At 42.2% G+C, this 20,606-nt stretch overlaps 1 protein-coding gene across 1 annotated transcript in view; it reads right to left on the bottom strand.

Annotated features, from left to right (window-relative positions):
• The window catches only part of nell2a (neural EGFL like 2a), a 167,530-nt gene that overhangs the window by 57,314 nt on the left and 89,610 nt on the right, over positions 1-20,606 (bottom strand). Inside the window, exons 14-15 of the mRNA XM_080760945.1 lie at positions 6,701-6,823; positions 5,757-5,852 (exon numbers count right to left, since the gene is read on the bottom strand). Of these exons, the coding sequence (XP_080617071.1) occupies positions 5,757-5,852; positions 6,701-6,823 (219 nt within the window). The remainder of the gene's footprint in view (positions 1-5,756; positions 5,853-6,700; positions 6,824-20,606) is intronic.

Here is a 20,606-nt window from a genome sequence, read left to right as displayed (position 1 = left end):
ATCTTAAGTAAAAACCTTTCTACATCTTTTTCTGCCTGAAGAAGGTCAGTAGACCGAAAGCTTTCCAAATAAATTGATTGTGTGCAGATCTGAGTGTGCGGAGCTTCCCTTTATTTCTCATGTTCCCTTTGTGGCTCCAGCACCTCTCTTAAGTTTTTTCAGCGGATGAGTGGTGGTTCTTTTTCTATTTGTCTACATTTTTCTACATTAAAATGTGTGTACTCATCTTATTGAGTAATAGTATAGTCATTCAGTTGTGAAAACATACACTTGGTAAAGAGTATAGGCTATGTATTGATTGATTAAATACTTTGGGCCAAGCCCCTATATGACCTAGGCTTGTTTCCATTGTGGTCCTCTGTACAATATCGGAATCTGTCAGAATCGGTATCGGCAGTTATGACCATGCAAATAATCGGAGATCGGTCATAATTTCATAATCGTGCACCCATAATATCCATTGAATAGAGATTTGTAGACTTTGTAGGAGAAGCATGTCTGGAGTGGTGGAGCACAGTAGCCTACTGTATGTTAAACTGTGATTAATGGGGGAGATTGTTCTATTGTTCTCCTTGGCCAATCGTTCAAAAGCTTTGATGTTTGTGGTTTAAGAGGAGTTGGTCTGTGTCATTTCCTCACAACTTCCTCCAGGATATCAGTCATTTCTGATCACATCAGACCGTGTGTGGACTCCAGAGTTAAGTGAAGATGAGCTGCACCGACCTACACTCTGCTGAACAGGAGGAAAACAATGGCCATGGTATGTCACATACAGTATACGCTCCTATTTAATTTCTGTCACATCTCTGCCGCGTTTTGTTGCTTTCCTTGTCAAGCTTAAAACATACATCTCTCACTATTAATGTTGAATTCCATCTTATATTTTGTTTTGTTGTAATAATGACTAGTTGCTTTGCTGTAGATTTAGATCATTTCTGTTTTGCCTCACAGTTGAATCAAATATTCACTTGAATGCAAGTTCAAGGTTCAAGGTTTAAAGGGCCTCTCCTTCCTGGACTACAATTCACATAATGCTTTGGTCCACTGCTCCTCTACATGTTGTCTTACTGAGACAACATGTAGTCCAGGAAATAAGTGAGCCCAGTGTACATGACATCATGGAGCCATTGGACACTTTGAAATACTGAAATATCTAAAAACACATATATTACCCACATAAAAACCCCCAGGAAAGTGTTTCTTGTCTCCCAAACATCATGTTGTAAAAGGGGTGAAGTGGCCCTTTAAGGTTCACTTTATTTTTCATTTCACATATTTGCACATAAAACAAAAATCGTACCCAGGACCAGCAGTGTAACCTATAAATAAAATAATATACAATCCTAAATTGCAGTGCATTAAAACTGAGCAGCGTATTGTGAAATATTAAAAGTGGCTAAAGTGCATTGTATTAGTGCTGTTAGTATTGCTTACGTCTTAGTCTTATGTGACCTAGCACATCTAAAAGTTTGCAATGTGAGTTATTGTGGCAAAAGTTAAGTCCATGGAGTACTGTCTTTCTTCCTATCAACCACCTTTCCTTCCTATTTGTTCCCAATCCAGTGTCACATCATCAGTCTGGCATTCCTGTCTTACCAGAGGTGAATGAACAAAGAACCCCGGCTAAGAAAAAACACCACTGCTGCGATCAGTGTGGAAACTACTTTCCGAGCATCTCCGCACTTAAAACACACCAGCTAATTTACACCGGAGAGAAACCCTATGGATGTGCTCAGTGTGGACAACACTTCTCTACAATGCCTAACAGAAACACGCACCAGAGAACTCACACAGGGGAGAAACCCTTTCAATGTGACGTGTGTGGAAAATCTTTTAGTGATTCACATCGTTTAGAACTTCACAAGGCCGTTCATGCCGGATATAAACTGTTTCCTTGTGGACAGTGTGAAAGGAGTTTTACCGATGTAAGCCACCGGAAACGTCATGAGCGCACACATGTGATGAACATTGAAAATTGCTATTATGAAAGTTTTTTTGCTCTTGACCAAAATGGCCAATTTTGCCATGGTTAGTTACTTATCTTAGAATATACTGTAGCCCAGTGGTTTTCAACCAATGGTTCCTTGATGGGGTTCCAGGTGGTCCCCAGCTAAATGATGGGGAGTTGGTAACCAAATGGACACTTCAAGAGTTACATCATTGTTAAACCATGTGCATTACTTAATTACATTACTTACTTATATACTTAAATATGTGCATTACTTAAGTCTACAGAATTAGAGAATGTAGAAGAATTGTTATTTTGATCAACTTTTGCCTGTTTTCTCTCCTACTATGGTACCACATCAATACAGCATGGAATTGTGGACACAATCTTATGCAACGACAACAAAACATTTGTAGTTTTGGGTCAGAGAGGCTAAATGTCATCAAATGGTGGTCCATGGCTCAAATGCATAATAAATAATGGACCTTAATAAATACAAATCTCATGATAATCTTAGCAAAGATGAGAAGCAAGCTTTGCTTGATCTCAAGTCTGACAATTATATTGTCATCAAGGTGGCTGATAAAGGTGGTGCTGTTGTGTTGCTTAACACATCCGATTATATCACCGAATGTCTGATTTCAATGGTGCAAGATTTGGAGTGCCGTCTGCAGTTCTGATTGCAATGGAAAGTTCATTCCGTAGATTTGGAGCAAGAAGGGAGAAGAGTCTTGGACATGTACTTCTCTAAATGTTTTGATTAATTGAACAAGGTGGACCCTCTAGTAAACAAGTGTAATGCTTTATTGGGTCGTCCACTCACAGTTAACAGTCTTTGTATTGAGTTGTGCTTGAAATTGTTGTACTGTAATTCTGCAAACTGTTAATAAATATTTAAATCAATCAATGTGCAGAGTTGTCTCGGCTGTTTAACCCACATCGTTGGTTCTGTTTCAAAGGTTATAATGTAAATACTAGGGCTGTCAAAATAACTGAGTTAACTGAGTTAATTCATTTGTGAAATTAATCAGATTAAAAATGTTAACTCAATTAATCCATGCTTGGCCGAGCTGCCCCAATACATCCCATAATAGATACATATGTTAATTGTATTGGCCTTCTGCCATTCCCACAACAATATACAGAATAACTTGGGATTTTTGGACATAGTTCGAATGGTTTTTTAAGCTGCTAGTAAATACATTAACGTGTGATGAAGACAGCAACTAGTTACAAAACCAACGTTTACATAGATAAATAAGAGACTATCTGGGCACTCAAAGTTAAAAAGAGGAGGGAAGCCTTGATTAAATTAAAAAGGCGACTGCCAACATGTTTCGACCATTAACTGGTCTTCATCAGGGCAAGAATGCACTCATTATATATCAACAAGAACACAGCTTTACAATGATATTCCATTGTGGTCCTCTCGGTATAATATCGGAATCGGTCAGAATCGGTATCGGCAGATATGACCCTGCAAATAATCAGAGACCGGATATCGGTCATAATTTCATAATCGTGCAATGATGAGAAAAATGTCATGAAATTATGTCAACATAATTGTCAGTATATTTAGTCTTATAGCTTATAGTTTATAGCTTATCATAGCTTACATTTTATTTAGTTTATATATTTAGTTTTCGTCAGTGAAAAAAGGTAGTCAGCGATAATGTTTTCGTCATAGTTTTAGTCGATGGAAGTGGCTCCCGGGCACAACGACTTTGAAACCCACTGGCTTACTGTACATCATCTGCAGTCTGCACTGCTTAAGACAAACCAGGAGTGGAATTCTGAACAGAATAGAATCCATAGGCGTATAGCCTCTTATCTCACTGCTCACACTGTTTGACACTTCCCTGTCCGTTAGAGCAGGCAGTGAGATGTGTGTTCTGTGTGACACGTGCTGACAGATAGTCTTGGCTCTGGCTACGCTATCATACCCTATCATGTATTGTTGCTCTGAGGAGGAGGATGCCATGTTGTAATGTGGCTCTGGTGGAGGAAGTATGTACTTTGATTTTTTGATTTTTTTTTAGGGGCGCTAGCCCCTCCTATACACTACAGTCCCTAACAATCTTGTCCCTAACACAAACATTAAATGCCATTGACAATAAAGAGAATTACATTTTGTTTTGTCTATGTCTGTTTTACATCACCATTATCACCTAATCAAAGCAACATGAGTTAGACTTTAATATATCAGCGCCCCTTACTTCACACAGGTGTGATTTTTTAGTATGTAAAACATCATGTACTGTGTACTATGTAAAAAAAAAGTATATGATTAAATGTAATTTTGTCCAATCTGCATGCTAATACAATATAACAAATGTATCTCCCTGTAAGCAGGCACGCTACAACTCCTACAACTTTTGTCCAAAACTCACAAAATACACATGATCTCAGAAGTCATGTGATCAAGATGTTCAGTATCAGTATATCATATATCGTTCCAATTGTCTATAAGGGCCTTCTGCGGGCCCTTGGTAGACAACCCGGCCTGGTGGAGACCTGCGCTCCAAGGAGCACAGTTATTTCGAGTTACCACTTAGATGTAGTTTAAAGTATTGAAAAATTGACTACATTTTTGAGTACATGTCCACCAGTGCAGTGTGGATGCGGCAGGGTAAACCAGAGAGGGAAGGCTAAATACAGGCTGTGATGTGGGGTAATTCCCACACTGCTGCAACTGCACTTCAAACCCTCTGCTCTATCCAATCATTGGGAGAGCTACCATCATTACTCACCTGGAGCCACCGCACACACACACACACACACACACACACACACACACACACACACCCATGCACACCTGCAGAGAACACGCACGCACGCACGCACGCACGCAGGCAGGCACGCTATAGGGATGCCTGAGAAAGAATACAAGCAGCTGGTGAACGCTCTAGAGGGAAAAGAAATCTCAATAATTTAACATCAGCTGTTTTGTTGGCGCCTGTGTAAAGACAGTGCCGCAAAGTAAGAATTCTCGATGCAAAACGCGGCCATGATATTGCCGGGATAACTGAAGGCCAACTTTGATCTGCTGCTGAGTCTTTTCCCACCATACTCGCTCACATCTCATTTGATCTGCCGGCCGGGTGTCCTTCTGCCGGGAGAAAGAGGACAGAGGGAACGCCTATAGCTGCGTCTGAAGCGGAGTTGCCAGATTTTGGTCAGAACGGTGGTCTATGAAAACAAATAATAGCGAGGCTACATGAGCACTTTACTATACATTGTATAGCGGCTATTTTGAAATCGTTGTTATAGGCCTGGGTTAAAGCTCACGATAGCTTGTAGATCTGTTATTTTCAACAACAATTATCAAAAAATGAAAAAAATAGAAATATTTAGGATATTTTAAATACACAAATCTTGTATGGGGGTGTCCCCTGGCATAAAAGAAATTCAGACAGGGGTCCGCGCAGACAACTACATCTTAATTTGGGACGTCCATGACATATAAATGTTTGAGAATTACTGGTTTAAACAACAAATAGGAAGCAAGCGTGAATAATCAACTAGACACACAAACCGCAACTTACAACATTACAGAAAAGAGTCAGTGTTGCCAATTGGCTTAAAATAAGCCACTTGGCAACACTGATCTGAGGAGCAACCAAAAACAACGCCACCCTTCTCTCTCTCTCCCTCTCCCTCTCTCCCCCCCCCCCCCCCCCCCCCCCCACGCTTCTCATTCAAATGCATTCAGAATGTCATCCCGGAGGTTACCGTGAGGGGATAATATAATACAAGCGCCCCGGGGAAAAACAAAAGGGAGAAATGAAGTGTTTTTTAAATGTGTTACCTGTCTCACATCTCCTCCCCGTGAACCCTTGCTGGCAGACGCAGTTGTTGGGTGAGACGCAGGTCCCTCCGTTCTGGCACAGCCCGTCACACATAGCTGGAGGTATACAGAGACCGCAGGAGAGGAAGGAAAGGAAGGACACCATTAGTCTACAAGACTAACGAGTATTAAGGATTTAATTAGACCTGGCAAAGCCAGCATATGTACTTTGCATAGAGAATAAGAAGCTAATTTGGTGACGTGATACATTAGAGCAGCTAGGGCGCCTCGCCTCGCCGACGGAGTGATGAATTCGTCTCGCCGAGGTTAATTTGAGAATGTTCATTATTCACGGATGTAGATTGGTATAGTTAATGTTCGTCACCCCCCCCCCCCCCCTCTCGCCGCCCACCCTCATCAAAGAGTGACAGAATGCCTACATCTAGGGCCTTTATTCCACTTAACTGAGGGGAAAGAAAGACAGAAGATCATTTTGAGAATGAAAGTGAGATTAACGGGCACAAGGTAATTTCCCCCCCGTTTTTTTTCTCATACCCCTTTAAATGAGTGGTTCTCCTGTGGACCGTGTGGGTATTGGAAGTGGGCCCCCAAATAATTGCCAAAATGTCGTGGTATATTTGACCTTGATTATTTTTTTATGTTTTTTTTGTGCAGTTCATATACTTCACAAGTGCTTCATGGGGCAACTAAGGACAGATTTCAAACACAGATGAGATAAAGTAATACATTCATTAATTCTGCAAGTAAATGTTGATTCCTCATCATATAAAACACATTAATTACAGATGTGATACCAATATCTTGTACTTGTATTGTTTACAAGTGGTCCACAGATAAAGTGGAGATAAATTATGGAGATAAGAAGTTTCTGCCTGACTTCAACAATATATTTTTGTATACATCTGGCTCCCGAGGTGACAATACAACAATAGGATGGGACTTACCTTTACACACGGTGCCGTTGCCAGTGTACCCTGGCTTGCAGGAGCAGCTGTGACCTCCAACCATGTTGAAACACAGGGCGTTCTGGTCACAGTTGTGTAGTCCACTGAGACACTCGTCATGTTCTGGAGGAAAGAACACAGAACATCTTAGAACTACAATATCCAGGTTCACCTGGTGGAGTCATAATGTGTCACAATGTGTCGCAACTCGCAAGCATGTAGATTTCCTATTTTCACTATAGTGAAATATCTATAGCAAATATCAAATGTATTGAACTAAAACCTTTGGTAACCACTAGACTGTAAAACGAAGGGTTTCTACAGACCTGTTTTTAAGCATCTACTTCAGTGAAAAATGGCTGCGAGTGCAACTGCAACCATGTGTGCTATTGGTGTGACGGGGAGCGAGGGGACCTCCCTCAGGCCCCTTTTACATGAGAACGCTGTTCAAAGAGGGGACCTCCCTCAGGCCCCTTTTACATGAGAACGGTGTTCAAAGAGGGGACCTCCCTCAGGCCCCTTTTACATGAGAACGGTGTTCAAAGAGGGGACCTCCCTCAGGCCCCTTTTACATGAGAACGCTGTTCAAAGAAAACGGCAAAATAAAGTATCGTTTGCTGGGTTCCCTTTAGATGAGAACGGCGTTTTCTAATGTAATATGTTTATTACATTGATGCAGAGTCGTAGGTGATATTTGGAGTTCCTAGAATGAGCAAGCTCTCCCTCGCCCCGCTCATCGCCCGAGGTAATGACGTTGATGCTTTACAAATCAGTTTACATCCTCCGCGAATGAAACAAGTGTTCTAATTGGTCGGGAAAATATCGTATCCGGGGGAAATATACATCTGACGGATGTTCCGGACGATACATCCGCCGATAGCTTCTGTGCCTTACGTTGTGACCAGGCTTTTCTTTTCGCAGATAAGTAAGCCTGGGACCGAGGATAGTTGGGGCTGGACGTTGTGGAATAGCTTGAAAGTACCCCAGCTTTTCAAGACATAGAGGGCTCATTCAAACCAACGCTGGAAACCGACACCCTATAGGTTCACCAAACTATGTGGTTTGGCTGTGGGCATATAGCAAGTGGGCCCCCAAATAATTGTCAATTTGAATGATAATAGGCCTTAAAACATTAAAAGTTTGATATGGTATTTCTTTCTCTAAAACCTTGACATTTTTGTTTTCATTATAAACAAATAAAGCATACTCAGTTCGTTCCATTGATCCAAGCCGGAACACAATGGATTGATGATTGACCATTCAAATAAACATAGTCTGACATCTTCATCTGACCCCATAGGCTGCGAATGCTTTCAAGATTTTCCAGTGGGCCCTGATCCAGAAAAGGTTGGCAACGGCTGAAATAAAGGCTTTAAAATGAATCCCTCCCTCCAACAAACAAACTACAGTGTCCATGTCTCCACTCAGCCTCTTTTTGACCAGCGGAGGGTCAGTCAGACGTACAGTACATCTAAATGTGAGCCATTAAGACATACGGAATGGTATGATACTCATCACCGCTTCATGTACAACTCACTCAATCGGCTGCAGCCTGAATCAAGAAGGCAGTTACCGGTACATTGGTTTCTCTTCATTTATAAATGCATTTATTTTAGGTGCCCCTCTTATCTGAAGCAGTACTTGGCCCATGTCTACTTCATCATATCCACTTAGACATCTACAATGCCCTTACTTTAAATATACCAAAAATCTTCAATGAGGTTGGACGGAGGTCTTTCTGCTATATAAAGCCCATTTGATTGGAATAATCTTCCTCTATCTCTTAGATCGATGTCATCCTTCAGTCGCTTTAGGACTTCCCTTCATTCACATCTTGATGCACCTTGTTTATGCTTCTGAAGTATAAGTTATAGCACATTCACCAATGTATTTGCACTTCCATTCCTCTGTTGCTTAACAGCTGATGATGTGGTGGTTGGTGGGGTGGGGGGGAGAGGCTGAGCAAGCTGTCTGTGTGTATATGTATAGTATGCATGTATCTGTATATTGTCTGTATCTGTATCTTGTTCGTGTTTTACAGGTCCCCCTTGAAAACGAGATGCAGCATCTCAAGGGGCTATCCCTTCAATAGAAATCAAGAAATCTGATTGTCATCGTTTTGCACTGTGAGTAATTGGAACAGGCCCTGTGATTAATGTCACAATCACTTATCTCCCCATGCAATTAGATAATCTAATTAGCAAGTCATAATGAAGCCTCTTGTGCTTTGTACCGAAACGAAAACAAGCGATTTACAATGTGAAACGACACAGACCACAGTAAACCATTGGTTCTCAAAGTAAGGTCAGGGGACTCGCAGGGGTCCTTGGGAGGACCACAGCAAAATGTGTTAATATAGCGTAACAAACATTTTAACAACTTACTCACTAATCGTGAAAATGTGTACAAATCTTTGAATATATATATATATATATATATATAAACTCAAATATTCGCTTCTGGAGGTCCCTGGCACAAAATGATCGTTAGATGCGAGGTCTGCAGCCTATAATACATATCAATTTGGGGCTCCTTGACAAGTCCGAGAGCCACTGCGGTGGCCATCCTCTCTCCTCTGTGGTCTCATAAACAAGCACTTCCTCAGAAGTTTGTAACATTGAAATGGGGGGGGGGGGGGGGGTTGGAGTTGTTTTGCATTTTTATTGGAAACCTCCCGTCTGCAAGCCCAATCGCCCCCTCGCTAGATGATAAAAATCTGAAAATTGAGTTAATAAAAACAACATCAGCTCCTCCGGTGCTGAGGCAAGGCGGAAAGTAAACAATCAAAGAGTTTTGTAAGAGTGGCTGTGAAGCTGTGCCTCGTGCCACATGGCGCTAAACAGACAATAACGTTGCCCTTTGTCTGCCCATGAACAGAAACATTGATCCCGTATCCCACCGAGAGACACTGGGCAGCAGAATGCTGCTCACGGCTTGTCAGACTTTCTGTTTGGTCTTCTTCTGATCAGTAGCTGCTTAGTGAGCACTATTTTTGGGCTGATGCACGGGGAAACTTTTTCCGGACTTGTCCTAACCTTCTGAAATCTTTATGTAAGCCAAATTCTCCGGTTTCAACTGCCAGGTGGTTGTTTATTTATTTATTTTTATTTTACCAGACAGTCAGGAAACAACTTTGCCATATTGATGTCTTTGATTTTTGAAGAGCGGCGGTCGACAAAATACCACAACAAGGTTAAGAATGAAACGTGAATTTACTACTAACACAAAGGGATGCAACAGTTTGGCCTCCTTCAGGTTGCTTTTTTGTGGATTTCTGGGCCACGTCGCACCTAGCAGGGGACAGAAATACATTCATTTTTCTCAGCTGTTCATCTCTCTCTCTCTCTCTTCACATATACAGAAAGTCAAGTCGTCCTGAACAACAGTGTCAGAATGATCGGCTCATTGTCAAATCATGTGCGGCTAGTTGTTCAGGAGGTAGAGCGTCCGTCTTCCAAACAGAAAGGACTGACCAAAGTCCCAATGAGGACTACTGGGTACTATCCTGGCAATTAAGACTCCTGTGACAGGAGCACAGTTAAATCCATGGTTCACAGTGCATGAATTCAGAATGCATGTGATGTCACAGGAGATGTCCCGTTCATTTGATCTCCTGAACAGATGTTAGGGCCTCATGATCCAAACTGAAAGTGACATTGTGACAGGCTCCTCCACAGAGACTAGCATGTGTGTGTGCGTGCGTGCACATGTGTTGGATTGAAGGGCACTTACTGTAGGAGAGCACCATGGTTACTCCTGTTGCTATACGCTGTAGTCACGCGCACGCACGCGCACACGCACACGCACACACACACACACACACACACACACACACACACACACACACACACACACACACACACACACACACACACACACACACACACACACACACACCTGCTGATAGGCAGAATTAAAGCCTGCTGGGAGGTATATAAAGCCTGTAATAGAAGTGCAGAGGAGAGGAGAAAAGACGCAGAACTGTCCAAGGTCACATCTGTCTGTCAGCTGCTAGAGCTGTGGCTCTGAACCCACAGCATGGCACAGCCCAGCGCATGTACACTGTATGTATGTGTGTGTCCATGCACCACATGTGCACTGTATGTGTGTTGTGTGTGTGTGTGTGTCCAATTGCACATACACTGACTATGAGAATACTTTGAATTGCCATCAATCAATCAATCAATACAGACAATACAACACACAGACATAATTAACCACATTTAACCTGACGGTCCTATTTTGAGCATGTCAATATAGAGTAGAAGACATTTTAAACATTTTGAAAATGAGCTACTTTGCCATGTATGTGTGTGTGTGTGTGTGTACAGAGAGTACAGCAGGCCTATTCATTTTGTCCGTCCTTAAATGCATTACAATAGAATGAATAGTCAATTAAACAAAAGCTGTTAAAATGGCAGGCTGTGTGTGTGCAAGAGGAACGTTTTGCTCACTGACTGCTGCCGCTCAGTCAGATAAACAATCAATTATGTACAGGCCGTCAGCGGGGATCTCTCTCTCTCTCTCTCTCTCTCTCTCTATGTCTTCTTATCACCCCGCCTCCAGCACTAACAACACAACAACAACATCCTCCGCCTCCTCTGACCTTTCCTGCACTTCCCTGAAAGCATCTCCCCGTATTGATGGGGCTCTCTGCAATTAAGACACCTGTGTGTCTGAAAAACACCTCCATCTGTCTGTCCCCCCCCCCCCCCTTCTAAATCCTGTTTTCTGAAATACCTCATGTTTCTGTATAAGTGGTTCTCAATATTTCATGTCAAGGACCACAAAAAAATATATGTAATTGGCTACCGACCCCCATTTGAAAATGTTGTTCCAGGGACCTCCCATGAAGCAAAGATTTGAGTTAAAAACGTTCGCTCTGAAAGAATATTCAAAGATTTGCGCAGCATTGTCAGGATTTTTCAAAAATAGCAGATCTACAAGCTAGTAGCGCGGCACTCGGTGCCACCGTATGAGCTTGTAGATCTGCTATTTTTCAATAGCTAAAGTATAACAAAATGCTTAAAACGCCAAAAGGGGTTCCCGCCCTGAATGGGTTAAGTACGATTTTGAGGTATTTCATTTTACTTTACTGAAGTATTTCCAATTTCTAGTACAATTTAATGGACAATGACGTTTAATTTTTTTTTTTTACCAACAACCTCCAATAATAGATCGATGAGTCAATCGGGTCAATAAGCACGATCGATGAGGTGATCAAAATCAATAAAGATTTACGACCGTGATCTCTTACAGCTGTGGTTACAAAGCCCACAGCTACGGAAGAGAGACAGGAAACCGCAGCAACAGTCAGTACAGAGCATTAATGGACTTGAACTCCTGTTTATGGAACTAAGCACCGCAGCACTGCAGTCAGCGCCTGAAGCTGATTATTTGGCAGCAGATCAAGAATGTCCCCATGTATTTAGTTGGAGCCATTCGGGCTTAGTGGTGGATCCATTACGCTTGGAGCTGGGAATGGTCCCATTGTTGGAAATTGCCTCGGGCCATTAACTCGCTGCACATCAACCATATTGAGAGATTAAGAGTCCTATATTGGTCATGGTGCTCGCTCCATTATCCAAAACAGATTGTTTAGGGTCTTCAACAAGAGGTCCGGGACCTCTTGGCCCCACTAGTACTACAGTACTAGTACTACAGTACTAGTGGGGCCAACAATGAATGGAGAATTTACGTCCTATGTGTCTGAGCAAATCGGCTGTCGGGTTGTGCAGTCGTCGTGCTGTGATTGACAGCCTAAATCTAACCCTAATCTCAGTAAAACAATACCTAACCCTAACCTTAACCTCAGTAAACTTAACTTGCCCAGGGGCGTGGTTATAAGCACAACCCATGTAGCAATTTGTATGTAGTGGTGGAGACCCCTGGCCAATAAGGGACCACTATTATTGGTGATGTAACTAAGGTATGCTTCAAGGTCGGTATAAGGTCAATAATGGGTTTAAGGATTTAGAACAACAGTTGTATTAGACATTACTCAGGGTTAGGGTTTTGAGGGTTTGTGTAAACACAAACATTGAAGACGAAGGTGAGGACGCAAATTGTGATTGGCCGGAATTAGATGATGTATGTACTGTATGTTGATGTATTGTGATAAGAGCGCCCCTCACTTCACACAGGTGTGATTTTTATGTGATAGGAACTTTTTACATTAACCACATCAACACTAGCATCCCTATTCTGGTGGAAACATTCTCCGTAAATAATCAGTATAGATATACAAGCTCACAATGTGTCATGCTGTGATTTTTATATATATATATTTTTGACATATTATTGCTTATAGCAGAATATATATATATATATATATATATATACCGCCATATATATATATATATATAAAAGAAAAGAATATGTAAACAAACGAACAAAACATGAATTTACGCAACACTGATGATTCATGCTAGTCAAGTCAAACAAGTCTAGAAAGAGTGCAGTGGTGACGCAGAGAAAGGCCTTATACACCACATCTCCTCTGGGCATCGACGTGATGGAGTCAAAACGTCAATGTTTTTCATCTCGACTAGAACCTTAACCCTCTGCCCCGCGTCCAGCAGCGTTCCTCCCAGGCCCCCCCAACCCCACCCGACCCCACCCGTTTTTCCACCTCAGGGGTCCGAGTCTGGTTATCACAGGATTAGAGAAGGCCACATCCAACACCCCCCCCCCACACACACACACACACACACACAACTTTTACAGCACACCGTGCCAACACAGCGTGCGCACACACCTCGGGACAGCCACCTTTAATAACATTCAAAGGGAGAGCTCAGCCAATCTGCTACCTTTCATGGATTAGCTGCTAATCTCACAGAGCAAGCAGCACCCGGGGCACTTTGGGGAAAAGAAGACGAAGGAGGAGGAGAAGAAGAAGAAGAACAGAAGTCTGGGAATAGCAATAAGAGCAGTCTTGACCTTCAGGAAAAAAAGACCATAAAGAGAAGTCCACCAAAGAAGAACAAAGTACTCGGCCCCAGTACTTTTACCCCTGGTCAGATATGTTACTCAACTACAATTGAAAGTTTCTCTGTCCAATTTGTACTCGAGAAATTAAGTACTAAAGTGACACTCTGTGAGCTTGTGTTATCTGATATTTTTGAGAACCACTGATCTAAATTTCCCGCCAGGATAAATTAATCTATTTATCGCGCATTGCCATGGTTCTATTACGCGCGACCCTTATTTTGAAGAGCCAAATATCTGTAACCGGATGTTACAATGACAAAATGCTGTGTGTTGTGTCTTGACCGGTTGTTGTTCTCTCGGTCGGTGGTGAAAAAACACAATCGCGAGTATCACAGCGCCTGATGTGGGCCGTTGCAAAACCTTGTTTTCACCAGAGTGGATGCGCGGGCATCTTCAAAATGGCCGCGGCCACTTTGACTGTTATTCTAACGAGAGGCAGCTACCGATGCGATCCGATCAAAACATGGATTAAAGAATATAAACCCTGGAAAACGTAGCCTTCATGGTTCTGGCGGGCTGCACGACTAATTTAATCCTACGGTTAGGTAGTATCCTTCGTGTTTTCCACTGCCATGGCCTAACACCACTCCACCCCACACCGCCTATACTTCTGCCACCGTTTCCACTACACGGTGCAAAGTGCACCATATTATGTATATATATTTTATAATATACACGTCATTCGATTTATTATGAGCTAAATGAAGATAAATCAGTGGTTCTCAAACTTTTTAATGCCACGAACCCCCTTTGAAAAGATATGCCAGGGATCCCGTGAGAGAAGATTTTTGCAGCTCTAGCAGTGATACTCAAATATCCCCAGTTTGGACATGCATTAGGCTACGGACCCCCATTTAATGGCATGTCTATCTCTGGGACCCCAATTTTATATTGTAAAAGCAATGTTAATTTAACCCCATTTGTACACCATTTGGTTCCTAAATATCTATCATTTAGCTATGGACCCCCCGGGAATTCCCTCAACGACCACTACATGGGGTCCCCCGGAGAACCACTGTTCTAAATCACTGTTCCAGATCCTAAAAGGTTTTCTGAAAAGCTTATGATACTAGAGCTAAAAATCTAATATGACACTGATCAGATGCTCTCCGTCTCGTTGTAATGGATTAAGTAACAGTAAGTGTACCAGGCTACTGTCCAGCCCTGCTTCAAGTACACCGAGTCAACATGTTCCAGTAGGAGGCCTCCAGCTGGGATGTGAACCATGCACTGACCTCTCTCACAGCAGGGCCGTCTGGGCCAACTTAAAACACACAGCAGCACGGCTCCACCCCCTGCGCAGACAGTGGTGCATTTAAAACACACAGCAGCACGGCTCCACCCCCTGCGCAGACAGTGGTGCATTTACTCAAGCACTGTATCTAAGTACAATTTTGAGGAAATATTGGCAAATATTGTACTTTTACTCCACTATAAAAATAAAAAACTTTAGTTACTATAGTTACTTTGTGGATTTAGATTATTATAACACAAAACATACAACATATCAACTACATCAGCACTATATACATTTCGACCATTTGAAAATACAAGTTCGAGTTTGTAGATTTTAAAAATACTTTTATACCTTTTTTACATTTGAAAACAGGGGACATTCTGCATAATACAAATCTTTTGGTACCAATACTTGTACTTTTACTACATTTTGAATTCCAGACTATTTCTACATTGCAGTATTGATATACTTTTACTTATGTAAAGAAAATGGGAGTACTTTTTCCACCACTGGTCCTCCAGAGCCCCCGCCAAGCCGTGCAGACCTGTAACCATGGCTTCATGCTGTGTCTCTGGTTATCCTATCCGCCCTAGAATCTACTATACTATACCATTGCTTAACCTCTTAAACCCTATTATACAACAGGTTAATTCAATGAAGCAATCTGATTGCAAAACTTCTGCCGTCAATGGCATAGCATGGCAGCCGATCGCCCCATGCATTTTCAGAGCATATGTTATGATTGGATCAATGGAACAAATGAAATGGCACGCCTACTGGCTGCCATTATTCATTTGTCTGTTTGTTTATTTATTTAATATCATTACAAAATCGTAAAGTGTTTTGCCATTATTTGGGGTTCCACTTCCACAGGTTGAGAAGTACCACTGTGCTATAAAGCGTGTGTAGAGCTTGTAGATGGTCTACTCTATAATGTAGTTTAGAAAATGTTTGAAGGTTTTGTGCCTAATGACATGTGTGACGGGCGGCCATGCCCCCTTTGCCTCACGGTAGGCTAGCGGGCAGCCATTGTGTTTAATTTAGTATAATAAACTTTATTTAAACATTTAACTTGTGTGTGAACTCTCCTGAATTTCTCCTCATGTTTTTGCTTCATGTAAAGCGAAGAAGAGTTTGAACAGAGGTAAAAGTATTTGTATTAATTAGCATCATAAATATTGGGTCATGCAATAAAGTAATCCACTTTAGCCCGTGGCTATGGGTTCATGGCATGCACTTCACTCTAATAGACGGGGAGATGCGGCCATCAATACCTGCTCATTGTTTTCGCTGAGCTGGCAATTCATTAATTGCTGCGAGCCATTGAGGATGATAAAGATGCTCGTATATCATGTGAATGTACTACATCACTATACGGGGAATGGCTTTGGTTTAATGTTTTCTTGCACCGGCTGTAATATTTCTTCACTAGCACTTGGTGGAATAAGGACGCTCCCCTCGGACCCTTTTCAAACAGCGGCAGATGTTCAATTCCTATTAATAATGACTAGGAAGCCTGCAGCTAGTTTAGCGAGGCACCTCTTATCTGTGTTGTTAAACGATAGCCGTGATAGACTAGCATGGTGGTACTCTCCAAAAATCAAGACGCACACACACTATAGGAGTACCCTGGTGTGCTTTCCAATATTATCAAACTTGATTTGATTTCCTCCCCTGCTGTCTATAAGGACCGTGAATGTTATTGCTAAGATCTAATTTGGCTATGATTCGTCTCCCTAATATTGGCTAAGAGGGAGTATGTGGGCTACGGCTGTGATTGTGTATCAAGCACTGGGGGCCACAATTGTGAAAGTGTGTGTGTGTGTGTGTGTGTGTGTATGGGGAGGGGGAGCCGATGGTCCAATAACTCAGAGAGGAGATTACGACAGTAATTTGACTGTAGCGGGGAGAAAAGTCATTACATCAAGCCGCCGCAAAAGCCTCGGTTTAATCACAGAAATTGACTTTTTTACGGGGATGCACAGGCGCGGCGCTCTGCCTCCTAGTGACTTGAAGGCATTTTAATAGGGATATACGTAAAATATAGTGACACAATTTAATCCGGCGGGTTCGGGATATTAATCTTCATTGTAAATCTGAGGGAAGGAGTCCAACAGCGGAGGAAAGACAAATGAGGAGGACAATAAAACTTGCCCAGCAGCTTCACAGGGATTAGAGAAAAGCATGGCACGAGTGAAATCACGCACATACCGACCGACCGGCCGGCGCTATACCGTTAAGATAACATGCAACAGGACAGAGCAAGCAGCTCAGTTCTATATATCCCTGTATAAATCACAGAATGTTCCTGTTATGTTGGAAAGAAACCTCACATCTCACATTTCATATTTTTACCCGTTTAAAAAATAATAATAATACACGCCCTACTTCATCGTACAAGAGTGACACACAAAAGTAGCTAAATTTGTAGGTCCACAAGCTCAAAACAATCGGCTATTTTCGAATAGACACAGGTTCATTTTTTTAAATAATTTCCTGGAAAGTAACCATTTTAGACATACAAGGTTTCCATCCGACAGTGACGAGAAGCAGTAAAGACAAGCAATAAATGCATATTCCTTGTTCATTTATAATACTATTCTTCCACGTAAACCTCACTTACGGTACACACCTTTCAGTAAAGTATTTCTTGAAAAGCACAAAATTAATTGGCAAATTGCTCAACCTCCCCAACACAAACTCTGGGGGGGAGGGCTCTAGCGTCTATGGTACACAAAGTACAGTATTTGCCAGTGGTGGAAGTACTTTTACTTTACTTGAGTATTGAGTATTACCATTTTTCCGATACTTCTAGCTACTCCACTACATCTCCACTACTGTTACTTTGGCTATTCGAAAATAGCTGATCTACAAGCTCACATCGTTGTGAGCTTATAGATTGGCAAATGTTCAGCTAAGATAATTAAGGACTCCGCTCAACAAGTGGTTACAGGTAGAAAGTGTAAGTGATATTTTTTGTTAAAAGGTTAAAGCATTATTATGATAGTAATCATTGCTATTTGTTCAGTAACGGCTAGGGGTCTCCCTGTCTCTCTAGCGTTTTATTAAACAGAAAATAGTGTTTCTTTTGCCTGCTCATTTCTTTGAGTCATCACTTCCAAATACACTTGGAATGCACTCAATGTGCAATAGCAATGAATACTATCACAAATATGGAGAAATGTAACACTTATTTTAACAAATAATTATTACTTACAGTACCCTACCTAAAAAAGGACTAGTTCAAACTGCAGTGGAATAGCAGGGAGGCCACTCTGGCAGCAGGTACACACAGCACGACATTGAGACAGCCTGCTCCATCCAGCACTCTGCTGAGGCACTCTGCATTAGTGCAAATTGCTTTTTTAATTACACACAGGGAGGAGACGCACACGGCCTCCTCTGAGGCCAAGGCCAAATGCACAGGGAGATACGTTGCTCCATGTTTCACAACCTCCAAACACCTGGCGGTGAGTGCAGGAGCAGAGCTGACGTTCTCTGATAACAAACACCTGTTTGACAACGGAGTTTGGGATTTGCATTTATTTAAGAGAGAGAGAGAGAGAGAGAGAGAGAGAGAGAGAGAGAGAGAGAGAGAGAGAGAAGAGAACAAAACTGTGAGTCATACAAAAGTATAGTAGCAGGTTCACAAGCTCAAAATGCAGCTTGAAATGTTGGGTGAAGTGATGCATATTGAGATTGTAGATCTGCTACTTTTGATATTTGAAATTGAATCCTGAAAAGTTCAGTTTTGGACTTACAGTAGGAGGTTTCCACCGAGCAGTGACGGTATGGAATGATAGGCATCTGTTCACTTTTCCCAAAGCTCAAAGATGGAGTGCCATGATTTTTTTCCACCCTAAAACATCATCATCAGGTCTTGTTATATAATTATTTTTTTAAACGTGTACAGTATTTGTTAAAATATAGTTTTTATGTGGGCACGGCCACCAGGTCATTAAGTATGCCTGGTTTGCCTGGCGGGTGGTGATGGGTGGTGATCCACCTGAACTGAAGCCACACCCACAGCTTTTGTTGTATGATAAAGAGGAAGGGGTTAGGGGAGGGGCTGATAGTGTGATGTCACTACATTACTGTTTTTTTCCATTGGCACGTTTGACTGTCAGGGTTTCAGCCTCCAGGAAGAAACCCTAAATAGAAAGGGATGACATCATTGCACATAACAACCACACCAGGGGGTCTAATGAAGTAGTGAAGTACTGTCACCTCTTAAACAAAAAATTTGAATCACGGCACTCCATCTTTAATCTGAGAATATGAGATGGCCATTTCTGTGGAATGTCCACCTATTGATCGCCATGTGGTTCAACTAATGCAAAGTTTCTGCGATGGACCGTTTTATTTATAGACAGTCACATTCAGTTTGTGGGTCGTACACAGTGTTTTGTTCTTTTTCAATTGCATGGGGGATAAAAGAGGAGGCAATGAGATAAGAGTCAAGTGGGTGAGATGTTGGGCTTTATTTTATGGCTTTGGGAGTTGCTGCCTCCACAGCTGCCAGCCAGCTATAGTGCCAGGGGGCAGACGTTTTATTTGGTTGTCGTTAGAAGCTAGCTGCAGATGGTTCAGCACCGTAACTTTGCTCAAACTGTGGGAGGCTGTTTTTATTGTATGGTGCTGAGTAGGGGAGCAAAGCCACTGTAAACACAGACATAAAGAGAAAAGGCTGGCGGCCAGGCAGACCACATAGTGCACTCACTGTGTAAGACTGCTGTGGAACTCAATGGTATGGGATGAGGCTTTACAGCATCTGTTATTAAACACCTTGTAATCCACTGCCATGTGTCACAGTACACAGGATGGAATCTTTCCAAGTACAGCTCCAAGAAAATTCTACATTTTTGATAGGTCAACTATAAAAAGAACATTTAAACATACACTGTACAAGCAAACAAGGAAATACATTATACATATTGTCCAGGTTTCTCTGGATAAAATACAGTGGACCAACACCAGCAGATGACACGCCACCCCAAATCATCACTGACAGTGAAAACCTCACACTGGAGTCGACACAGCCATCTACCAGAGCACACTGCTTCCGTATGTTGACTCGTTTTATGGAGATGCTGATTTCCATTTCCAGCAGGACTACTAATTGTGTACTGACCAGGGATTAGAGAAAAGTATGATGTGAGTGAAATCACGCACATGTACAAACCGCCTGGCGCTATACCGCTGAGATGATAATGCAGAAGGACTGAGCAAGCAGCTCATCTCTATCGCCGCGCAAATGAATCACAGACTGTTCCTGTCGGGTAGAAACCTTGCATCTCCACAATTCATATTTTGACCTTTTATTATTTTCCTAAATATTTTGCTGATTTCCGTTTCCACCAGGACTTGACACCTGCCCACAGTGCCAAAATGACTGGTGTACTGACTGTGCTTATCTGACCAACTGGCCTGAGCTGAACTCCACAGAGAATCTATGTTGTACTTGTATTGTCAAGAGGAACGTGTGCGAGACTGTAGACTCAACACAGACTCACGCACTCATGCACGCACACACGCACACGCGCATGCACGCACGCACGCACGCACGCACAAGTTCACCTCACGCACTGCCCCTGTCAATCTAAGAAATTACATCTCAGATGTATGGAGACTGGGGGGGGGGTACTTACGATTCTGACCCTATCGGTACATAACTCG

The sequence above is a fragment of the Protomyctophum bolini genome (assembly GCF_963924005.1).
Source record: "Protomyctophum bolini genome assembly, chromosome: 4".
Lineage (NCBI taxonomy): Eukaryota > Metazoa > Chordata > Actinopteri > Myctophiformes > Myctophidae > Protomyctophum > Protomyctophum bolini.
Note: the sequence above shows the minus strand (reverse complement) of the source record. Positions and strands in the feature narration are given on the sequence as shown.